Genomic DNA, 12,223 nt, shown 5'->3' on the forward strand with positions numbered 1-12,223 from the left:
TATATTTCATATTGTGTTTCCATCACTGCCAAAGGGAGAGATTGTTGGACATAAATGATGTTGATAAATGATAAAGAGAGATTGTTGGATGTGAGTAAAGTTGATGAGGATCAAGGTCAGAACTAAGTTGTGAGTTGTATGTAAAAGAGTTAGATCAATTTTTATATTGTCACTAATGTCAAGCCTAGCATAATGAAGGATATGAATTAGTATAGTTAATCAAACAAGACACATTAATAATTTACAATTATCTGAAAGGTTGTGGTGTTTAATATAGAAGTGGAAGATAATGTTAAAAGATGGAATGAATAAGTGATGTTGAGTATGTGATATTAATTGGACAACTAATGAATTGGTCTATGACAAGATGATTATTGTTTGATTATTTTACATGATATAATGGAGAGTAAAGATGATGTACAAGCAAGTTGTTTTGGTCAATAGAGGAAGGAATGAAGTTGTAAAGAGAAAAGAAAAGGAAATAGTAAGTTTTATTGAATTAGATACAGTGATCAGTAAATGAAGAAGTTGGAAGGTTAAGAAAGTAAGTCAGTGTTAATCGATCAAGTGAAGAGATAACCAAGTGAGAACAATATTGACCGAGCATACAATTAATTGGAGTGATGTGGCATTCAACAAAGCTTGAGCACATGTTGGTAAAAGATGAACAATTTATGGAAGATCAAATAAAGGTTGACACTGAGCGAAGATCTAGACTATTCTAGAAGATTCTAAGACAGAGACAAAGTTAGTTAGCAAGATTGATGACTAGAATAAACAAGACAATATTAGATGGCTAAGATTTGAAGTATGTTTAGTGATACAAGGCGATGCACAAAGTTCGAGGCTAAAATATTTTTTCGAGTGTCTAGATTCAATGTATCTAAGCTGGAAAGATTGATTAACGATTGTCATTAAGTGACAAAATCAATGGATGAGATGAAGCTGCAAAAATATATCTATATAAGGAAGAGACAATAAGGTAAATGTTTCTGATCTATTTGCTAGTCAAGTTGATGCTAAGGTACTAAAAGATATCATGCCAAGCATATTTGTAGTGCAAAGTGAAGAGTATTGAAGATGTTGATGTGATGGTTAGTTAATAAGGAAATGTATGGGCATAATGGAGATCTCATCAAGAAAAGATAGTTGCTATTTTAAATAGATATTTTTACTATTACTCTCTAACCATTGTAGTATAATTTTTTTTAACTGAGTGGAATTAACAATCTTTATTTGAAAATCCATTTGTATGGTGACATTCCGTTGAATGTTGTGTAAGTCCTATATATAGGTCACTCATTGAAGGGTGACAAGGTCTAGATGATCTTTGGTGAAACTCCCTAATAGGGTCACACCTAGTAGTGTTCTTATAACCTTTAATAGGGTTGTCTCTTAACCAAGCTCACTTCAAAATAGTAAAATTATTTTTAGCAACTAGTCCTAGGTGGTTTTTATCTTAATCGAGTTTCCACATTAAAAATGCGCGTGTCAATGTGTGCAGGAATTTTTTGGATGTTATTTCATGTTTACTATTGAAAACTACTATAATTGTTGTAAGTCAGTTAATAAACCTAATACTTGATAGGAAGGTGAAATATGGTTACCAGTTTACAGTTGATGAAGTTAATGTGTTTATTGATTTGATTTAATGACAAGTTTGAGTTCTTATAAGTGTGGTGAATTATTTTAAAGGGTGTCTAGATAATCGAGGATAACTAATTCACCCTCACCTCCTCTCAGTTGTCTAACATATGCACAATCAAAGCATCATTTTAAGTTTTAGATGGTTAGCCAGGGTACATAATATTTCACTTGCTCTATGCCTGGGTATAAAACATTTCATTTGCCTTATACCATTTAGATCCAAATAAAACTTGATAGGAAGAGAGGTTACAACTTCATTATCTTTGAATAACAATTATAAATTTTTTAAGGATTTCATTTGTTTTGATATTGAAATCCAAAGTAATATATTTTCTATTTTGGTTCTTTGTGTATCTTAATATTCCCTAATAATTATTTCTTATCTCTGTATCATTTCCTATATCAATTTTACATATTTAGTGAAGGATCATTGACCCATTTATCGCTTGGGAACGTCCTAGACTATTGGGACATTTTCCTTCTAAATATGCAGTTTTAAATAAAAGAAATGATTCACTTCTTTGCATTGCTTCCCTTTTGCTACAATATAGAAAATCTATATTGAGATGTTGGGATTTCTTAGAAAATGAATACATTAGTGCCAAAATAAAGCCTTCTTTCACACAACCAATTAAACACAATACTATAAAGTGAAGAATCTCAAAGGCATATTAGGTGAAGTTTAAAAGAAGGATTTATAGTAAATCTAAACAAAACTATAGATAATTTGATAGATAGGTGATCAAAGCCTCTTCAAATTAAGGTCTGAAATCTAGTGGTCTATTTATCACCACCCTAAATAATAAAAATAAGGAAACTATCCAATATTATGGAGACAACACCATCCCCACATCTCTTATCATTCCAAGTAAACATGACATTTTTAGGCTTCACATCAACCAGGTTCAAGTATTCAACATTATCCCTCAAAAGTTTTGAAGAAGGCTTGAATTAGGAAATACCCCCACTATTCTTCTCTAAAGAATATGCAACACTAAAATCCCTTGGTAGGATCCAAAGCAGATAAGGATAAAGGGAATAGACATGTCGAACATGAGACAAAATCAAACATTTAACTGAAAAATCAATTGGACCATAAATATTATAAAAGAGTAGAACTTCACAATATTTAAAACTTGAAGCTACCAAAGAAATAAAAGAGATACTAGAGATCTGCCAAATATGTTTAACTTTGTGCATATGCCAAATATGCAATACCACCATTATTACCTAAAGTCTCCACACATTGTTATTGACTACAAATCTGAATCTTAGAGGCCATATTTAACATGCAACTTAGTCTCTTGGTTGAGAATAATGTTATGAGAATGATTATGAATCAACTTGAAAATATATTTTTCTCTAGGGAATTCATTTAGACCCCTTAGATTCCTTGATAAAATTACCATCTTTGAGAATGAGAGAAGTAAGAGTTAATGGTCTTCACTAACCCAGATTCCAGTTTTGTCCTACCATTTGATTTCATTTTTCTTTGATCTATATTGCATCCCACCATCTAACGTTTCTTTGAAGAACGCTTCTTAAAGGACATTCATTGCATGCCCAAGACCAATATATATTTTTTACTTGTGCTTTTGTCTAGATTGTCTTTATTTATTGTAGAAACATAACTGAGTAGAGCTTACCCATCTTTCCCTTTTATAGCATCACTTCCCACCAACTTCCAAGATTAGAGTGGAGTAAATTTGTATCTATTCAAAAAGAAATGATAAGAACTGAAAAGGGAATATTTCTCAATTGATAACACACATTGGAATATGAAACCACATCAAGACAAAATCCGGTTAGTACTACCTAATAAGAAGGATGTTAATGCAAGATTCTTGCTTTAGGGGTCTATATTCCTTTGTTTCTTAAAATTGAGGAGATGGATGGTATTGATGTACAAGAGACTAAATAAGAGTTCATATGATCTAATCCTCCTAAGATGTAGATGTAAAATTTCATGGAGAGGAATTTGAATGCTCCTAGAAATGAGATAGGAGAAGTGAGCTTCATATCTATTTTTTCAATTGTTGGAATCCCAAAATACTTGTAATTATAGAAAATAAGATCATAGGACTAAAACCTTTATTTACTTAAAATTTCAATAAATATTGGAGGGAATAAGTTTCCCATGGAACTATATACATAGGGATATAAAAATAATGACATTTTGTGCCTTGGGTTTTGTGTCAAAAAAGATGCATATATTTGTCTCAGTTCCAGGATGGCTCTAGTGATCCAAAAACTAAATTTGAGGCCTTATATGCCTACAACACTAAGATTTGTGTATGGATGGCTATATAAGGGTTTTCCTATGTCAAGCCCTTATTTTGGTGGTTCTCACCTCCGTAAATAGCCAAATATGACAAAGATAAAGTGTATGGGGCTCATAATTCTGGAGCATGTCCAAATTCCTATGAGCTAGTATGCATTAACATATAGCTAAGATTTATACTAGTGTGGTGGACTAAACCCTAATATGAAAACACAATTAATGCATGAGTGAGAGCAGGTGAATAAACATAGATTTGAAGATAACAAGAAATCATACCCAACCCTAAGAGGAAAAGTACAATCTAATTATTAGTTGGTGGTCTTCTAGCCATCACTAAAATTCTTTTGTGACTCTATGATGTTAAAAAGGTATTGAATGCTTGAATACTTGAAAAATAGTTGAATGCTTGATATAAGAGTTGTTGTAACCTTGATTTGCATGTCCCCACTTCATGTGATGTCTTCAAATTGAGGATTTAACCCTACACTTGCTTTCATCATGCAAAAATAAAGTGTAAGGGTTGATTTTATACAAATTGAGAGATAAAATAAAGCAAGACTAGTATAAATCTAAATCCTTTTGTAAAACATCAAAACAAGGATCCAATTTGAATATTGACAAAAAAACTTAGTGTAAATAATGCCATTAGCATCCTATACTTGGGGGAAAATGTCAATGGTATCTTTCCCACCCAAGTTAGGCCTAATTTGGGTCTATGGGTCTCGACAAGTTAAGGGATGTAGGATTTTGCTAGCTCACTAATTTTGGGGCCAGGATTAGATACTAATGCTATAGATAGTCAGATAGGGCCTAAGAGGTGAAATTAATTATTTGTTAGGAAGAAAAATATCAGAGTACACTTAACGAATAAGAGCCTACCTCAATTTTGAGCGAGAATGAAGGAATAGAGGAGCTATATTCAAATTTAGGAGTTTATTGAGTAGAATTATGAAGTCCTATTATGCAATCTATAATGAGAACATACTAAAGCAAGTGCTAAATAATTGTGAAATATTATACAAATTAGGTGCTTGCAATATAAGACACTATGATATCCATTTGAGCATATTTATCCCACACAAAAATACAATGAGGTTATTAGTCTCTTAACTATGTAGAAGAGCTCCACCCAAGGAAGCCACAATTTATTGCATTCCTTTGGGAATTCCTTCCTCATGAGCTAACTCTTCTAAGACTCAAGTCTATTAAGGATCTCATCACCTTATTTATCTCAAAGGATTCATTATTGTCCTCTGCCGTTATTGTGAGCCTTTATATTCCCTCCTTATCCATCTTCACCTCTAACAAAAGTGTTTTCCCTTTACCTCCCTTAGATGGAGGATGAGAAGGAATGTTACTTTTAGTTGTTGCATGGTTGACCTTAGGACATTTTCACTTCAAGTGACCATACTCATGAAATATCCAATAATGGAATGAGAAAGCTTCACAATCCAACTATTGAATCAAGGAATAAGACATCAAACACTATCTACAAAATATGGTAGTGAATTGTTTAAATTTACTTCAATACAAACTTGGGTGGAAATAATACCTTTTTGTCTAGCAAGTGTTGTGATGAAATAACTGGCTTACCAATGAAAAAAATATATCATCTGTAGAATTTAAGTGCTCCAAAACTCTAGTGTAAAAGGGAGAAGCTAAGTCCAAGCAAGAACCTAAGAGGAAGCTACTATGTAGAGTTGAAGCTTGCATGCCATGGATTGATAAAAAGGTCTACATGGTTATAGAAGTAAGCTTCTCCGTCAAAAGCCTTATTTATATCTAGTAGACAAGAAAAAACCACCACGAAGTAATTATTGTCTTACATCATAATTTCCATGTCATCTCAAGGTTCCATGAGCCCAAAGTTTCAAAATTGAAGAAAAACTCATATCCCATTAACTTGCAAATTTGCACATGATTGTATAAATAATTCACAACTTCTGCTATCAAATCTAGTTGAATCATCAGGATAGTCATGTCTTGACTCCTCTCCAAATGACCATTCACTTTAAGAGTTCAACAATCCCCAATCTTTGAAGAACCCTCTTCATTTTTAGGCTTACTTAGGTGATCTATATTCGGAGCACTAAAAGACATTGAAAGGTCAATCTTCCACAAAGCTTCACTATATGGTGTACTTAGAAAAACTCCAAGCCTCTGCACATACACAATAACAAGCTCCCATATAAGTTGGTCACCATATATCAAATATATGCATATTATCCTCAACCATAAATTATAAAAAAGACAAGTCTCGTTTAAACAATTTTCATGATTGAAATCAAAATATACAACAAAATGATTGTCATTTTAAGATTAACCCATTAAAAAATATTAAAAAAATTAATCAAAATGTAACAAAGTGACTTCCCTCTTTCTCTACTAATATTTGTTTTTGATATTGTTAAACATTTGAACTTAACACCATTAGATAATTAGAAAATGAACTTTAGCTAGTTACCAAATATGTTTAAAATTGTATAATTATATCATCATTTTCTTCCATCTTTATAGTTTTAAATAAACTTTTGTGTACAAAATAAACTTTTTATCGTTAAAAATGCACAATATGGACTTTACATTGGTTTCTAAAAATGAAAAGTAAGCAAGGAGAAAAAACAATTTTAATAATAATAATAAAAATCGTCCCCTCCTTATATTTATTAATTTTATTTTTCCCCTCAAAGCTGACCCATTTTCTTGCATAAGAAATGGGCGACAGAGCAGGGGATTCATTGTGAGCAAGCGAACACAAAAGACTTTTGCCGGCAATGGCTTTGCATTTCGTTTATGTCTGCGTGGCTGTGCTCTTCCCCGTGGCTTTGGCAATCGGCGGTAACGTTAGCACCCCTTATCACTGTTTTCTGTAGGGTTGATTGGATGCATGAATTTTATTTACATTAAGTTGCTCCACTTTAGAATTGCTGGAAATTTCCAAGGAAATCTTTGACAATTCATGCTAATTTTGATGATTTTGTCTTTGAAATTTTGGAATAACACGCACCAACGAGGCTTTTTTAACTAGAAACTGTCTGTGCTCTTTAAATTTTAAATTTTTTCTGAAATATGTCGAGAATTTGAGGGAAATCTTCTAAATCATACGCGCCGTGAATAACATATATGATCAGCATGCAAACTGGAGAAAAGTAACCACGATTTAAGGAGCCTATCGAAGCGCCGCGTCGCAACGAGGACCAGAAGTAAAGTGGTAGAGCATGGGAGGTTCTTAGCTGTTTTAGCTGGATTATGAAAAATAGTAGGCATCATCTGCAAATAGCTTTAAAGGGCCTAAGACAGGCTAAAAGAACTCTATGCCAAAATATTTCAGACAAGTTAGTAGTGGAACCTGTGCGCTTGACTTTCCTTCTTTGGCCATTATGATTTTACAGTGCCATAGAGAAACTTAAAAACTAATGTTCCATTAATTGGCTTGCTGTCGGAGTTGAACTGCTTCTTTTTGCAGCTAATATGCATTTCTTCCAACTAGTATAAATTTTTTAGTTATTACAAATCTTGAGTGGTTTTAAGTTACGTTGGTCATAGTTAAAGCACAATTAGAAATTGGCCTAAGAATTATTAAGACTATTTGCACTATGCGACGGTATCATATCCTCTATAAGTGAATCTTGTTCGTGTTTTATTGTGATTAAAGCCAAATACTTTGTCCTTATAGTCGACATCTCGGAGAAAGCATGAAAGGCTACCTAGAAATATGAGAGATCTAAAACCCTTTCTTCGCTCCTTGTTCTCATGAAAAGTTTGTAGAGATGTTTATCTTTAATCGTTGTTAATTAATTGTGCATATTTCCGATCTATAAGGATCAGAGAAAAGATTAAGAGTTAAGTATGACCAGCAAGATGAATCCAGGAATATGTCAGCAATAAAGAATATTCAATTTTGAGTAGAGGGCGGAATTGCTGCTTGTACCAGGAAGAGTTTCAAATTCCCCACAGTAGTTTTGATTTTAATATTGAGAAATACTGATGTTTTCAATATGACTGATGCCAAATGGGATTTTAAATTAAAGGATGGGTTACACTTCCGATTCTGGCTGAGGATTCTTCCAAGGCCCGAGGAGGCACTTAAAATTAACGGTGGAGAGCATGTTTTGGATAAATTCAAGGCAAGTTTAAATGCTGTATTGATATAGGAAGGAGAATTCAACTGTTTTTAGTAGTTTAGAAGCTTGACAAAGTAGTTAATATACAACCTCTACACTTCAAATTCTGGTTGAGAATCCTTCCAAGTCCTGAAGGGTCACTAATAGATAAAGGGCGGAGAGCATCTTTTGGATTGCTGGAGATGAGTGAGTACCGTATTGATCTAGGAAGGTGAATTTAGCTGTTCTTACTTTGTAGTTGTTGAGAAGCTTGACGAGCACACAAGGAACAATCTGTGTTTTATCTACTATTTTAACCTTCTCTTTCAGTTAATTATATTCAAGGCAGATGATCATTTTCTGCTATCGATTGCTGGTAATGGGACACAGCAAAAAAGTAGAAAACATCCTTGACAGGACAGACACTTCTCAACCACTGACATGACTACAACACCTTGGAGAAGAACTCAATTGAGAAATTGAAGTGACATTTTTTGCTTCTCTGGTAGAACTACGAATTGCCTACTGAAGAAAATTAATACCATGGGCCACCTCCTTTTGTTGACAAGAATGGAGGACACTGTTGACCAACTTCTGGAGATTGTAAGTGCTAGTGACCTAGAGTGCCCTTGGAATGGGTTACCAAAAGATTCAACAAGACGAAAAGAAAATTTGAGCAGAATGTAAATCCATGAGTTGATTATAAACTGCCAACACTTCTTGTTGAAGTCTTGAACTTCACCCTTGGATGTTGGGTCCTACAAATCTTCTTATGTTAAAGAGGACTTTTATGCAGCAATCACAATTAGAGATGCCTTAACGAGTGGTAAGTAGTGCACTTAGCTCCAAACATCATTGCCTGCAACCTTGACTTCTAAATGCTAGATAAATTACTCTTGGATGGATGATATACCATGACACTTTGCCAAATTACCAATCCTCTCTATCTCAAGATACATTTTGCTAAAACGTAGAGTTTGAAACCAAAAAATAAAAAATAGCCTTTTACCCAATGCTTTGAAACTACACGATGGAAGACATCACGAGGCTTTCAGTCTTTCCGTCCATGTTTCATGAGGGCTTGGACCAAGATGAAACCAAAACAACTTACATCTATAAACACAAAATGCCATAGACAAGAAATGAAAACAACACTAAACAACAGCAAGATGGGACCATTCCAACCTTGCACAATGACATACGGTGGTAACCTGCCACCATCATATTAATATAACATCAACTATCATGTGCCAAATGACATATGATTAACATCCTTTGAAAGTCCAACAAAGCCAAGATATTATATAAGGGAATGATGAATGGAGCTTACCAAAACTTTTGATCCCAAAAGAAACAAAACAATTGCAGGGTTAATTCAATAAAATAACCTTTTCAAACTAAAGTAGAAGGTTATAAGTCCACCATATTGCTAGCAAGTAGATCTGCTGCCTTATTACATTCTTGGAAACAATGAGACAATTTAATATCCTCAAGATCATCACACCTAGCAAGAGCTTCAGCCAACAATGATTTTGCTTTCTGATTTGGGTAATCTCTAATAATTAAATGCTTAATAACTAGTTAAGAGGCCTCTTCTAAAGTCAACTTTCTACACCTAATGCAGGAGTTTGTGTGCCACCATTAGTCCCATGAACAACGATGCATAACCCCTTGCATGCCAACTTGCACTGTTCAACACGTGCAACTCTAAGAACCATGCAATGCATTTGCACACAATCCCATGCTCCATGTGCTGCTTGCACAATGCTTGGAACCATGTTGCGCAACCATTTTGATATAGGAACATGTAGCAAAAATCGCCCTCAAAATAATTTTAAGACTAACCTTATGGCTTGTGGTAATTATGTTGACCATTTAATTCTTGCAATAATGCTAGGATCACCTTGTCTTCCATAGATGTCACACACACTCCAATAATGATGTGGAGCACTTTACACAAGGTTAGATTTGATAATAACCATACTTTTTCCAAAACTTCTGTAGGATATACCACAACATTAACAAGGTTTGGCGTATCTCCATGCCAAATGGCAAAGATTAATGTACGCCTCCTACTATTGCATTGGCTCAAGTGTTACACTCCTAAAAGTGGATGACGGAGCATCTATGGTTTACTAGATGGCATCCTTAGGGCTTGCTTTATGCAAGGTCATCCACAAACCTATTATGGGCCTACTAGCCACATTGCATAACTATTGAGAGGTGATGAGTCACACATAAAAATGGTTCAACTTCTAGAATGGCTTTCAGCTTCTAGAACTGTCATCTATATAGACACATTTGTAATATTCACTTAGTAGATAGGTAGATAGTAGCAATTAGATTAAAAGGTAATAGTCATACATCTTTCTCAAGAGCATGTTCTTGCGTGACCTTTCGAATGCAATAAAAGTATTTAGCTTCATCCATAGAGTTTGAGATTCATTAGACTATCTATAAAGTCATTTTAATAACATGACCAAACCAACACAAGAGGAGATACATAGTACGATCAAGAACAAAAGTGCTCTTGGACCAATGGAATTTTTTGTTCGACCATTTTTGCATAAGTTCTTAAATGGAAGCTCCATTGATTTCATCATCAATAAAAGCTTTCGATGGTTGAGAACCTCTACGCATCAAGTGGACCTAGATGCTCTTGTTTTGAGGGGAATATTAATGCAGATGTAGTTGGTAATTGGTTAGATAAACTAGAATCTTGTTTCTCTATGAATGAATTTTTTTGATGAAGAGAAGATTAAGATTGCACTTTTGAAAGTCTCTTCAGCTATTAGGAAGTGAGGGCAAGCATATTGTTTATAAGAGAAAGATTAGTTAGAGGAAGAATTTGGCTCAATCTAGGATAAATTCCTAGAAGTTTTCAAGGATGATTGGTATCCCAAAGGTGTCTATGATGATTTCTACATGCAAGGGCCACACTTGCAACAAGAACATGACTTGTTAGTTCAATCTTGCGTTAATGTCTTACACAATCACTGGCAAAACTAAGCTCATTTGAGTTAGAGTCACATTGATTTCACAAGTATTGTAGTGGTCCAGATTGAAGCTAGTTAAATTTAAGAAGATGGGAGAATCTAATTACTATGCAACAACCGTTGAGGAGTGGTCAAGTAGAAGGGTAAGCAAGGAATTTTTTTTATTCCAAAGAAAACACTTACTTTGGTCAAGCCTAAACTATCTAAGCTAGGTAAATTGTTTGACACAAAACCATTAGTCACTCCATTGTTGAGTGCCATATTCAATAGACTTTTGTTATATAGGTACAAATAGAGGATGATGGAGTCAAAACCTTAGATGGAACCATTGATATAAGTCACAATGTTTTGGTCAACACCTCATAAGAAACCCTTAATGTGCGTGTTATTGAAGCAAAGCAACTATTCCATCTACATATGTGGGTGTTGTTGAGGTGAGGTTTGTTCCACCACAACATGTAAAATTGAAGACTTGATATCGCAAGATGAAATGCAAAATCTCCAACTCTCTTTTGAATAAGGATGCTCATATGCTAAACAATGTATTTCTATTGTGTGATCAAATGAGACAACCTCAAGGCTCCTTCTTTATTGTTTATTTTTACTTAGTTTTATGATATGGTATGTTGGTTATCACAAAGGGACTTACACTTTTTAGTCAATGGATACCAACTTGACTTTAACTTCCTCAATCACTTGTAACCAAACAATTGTGAAGAGGTAAGGGTTTAGAAAGCTACTTTATTACAATAATGCAAGAAAATGTGAATGTTGCTGTTACCTTGCTAGACTTAATTTAGCCATCAACATCAACCAAGCTAGTGCAATCTCCTAAGGTAAATGTAAGATGTTCAAACTACCACCATTCCATTAACACCATGCATCGATGCATATCTATGTGCAAGCAATATCGAAGTGAAGTTCATATAAATGCCATTTGACCACTCAAGGCAAACTTACAATCAACAAGCAACTATAGGTTTGGTTTGGTCTATCCAGTCAACTATGTGATTTCCCCTATTTGAAAATAGGTTTGAGTAATAGTAATAAAATTAGAATATAAAAATAAATGAATAATAACCAATTATAATGTAATGTATTTAATGAAAGATCCAGATATAATGAAAGGAAATGATTTGTAAATTCCGAAAGCTACCACCCCTTGGTTTTGAAGATATAAAATCGAAGTTCAAACT

At 33.9% G+C, this 12,223-nt stretch overlaps 1 protein-coding gene across 2 annotated transcripts in view; it reads left to right on the forward strand.

The window, feature by feature from the left end:
• The first annotated feature begins 6,620 nt into the window (after nucleotides 1-6,620).
• Nucleotides 6,621-12,223, forward strand: part of LOC149574924 (Zn-dependent exopeptidases superfamily protein) — a 70,393-nt gene continuing 64,790 nt past the window's right edge. The window contains exons 1-2 of one of the 2 annotated variants that reach the window (XM_089814773.1): nucleotides 6,621-6,766; nucleotides 7,060-7,263. Coding sequence is in view for 1 of the 2 variants with exons in the window: in XM_089814772.1 (XP_089670898.1) it covers nucleotides 6,703-6,766 (64 nt within the window). In the remaining variant the exon portion in view is untranslated. The remainder of the gene's footprint in view (nucleotides 6,767-7,059; nucleotides 7,264-12,223) is intronic. The other variant, XM_089814772.1, reaches the window with a different exon arrangement.

The sequence above is a fragment of the Cupressus sempervirens genome, chromosome 2 (genome assembly GCF_028749045.1).
Source record: "Cupressus sempervirens isolate cs-2001-9-10 chromosome 2, ASM2874904v1, whole genome shotgun sequence".
NCBI classification, from domain to species: domain Eukaryota; kingdom Viridiplantae; phylum Streptophyta; class Pinopsida; order Cupressales; family Cupressaceae; genus Cupressus; species Cupressus sempervirens.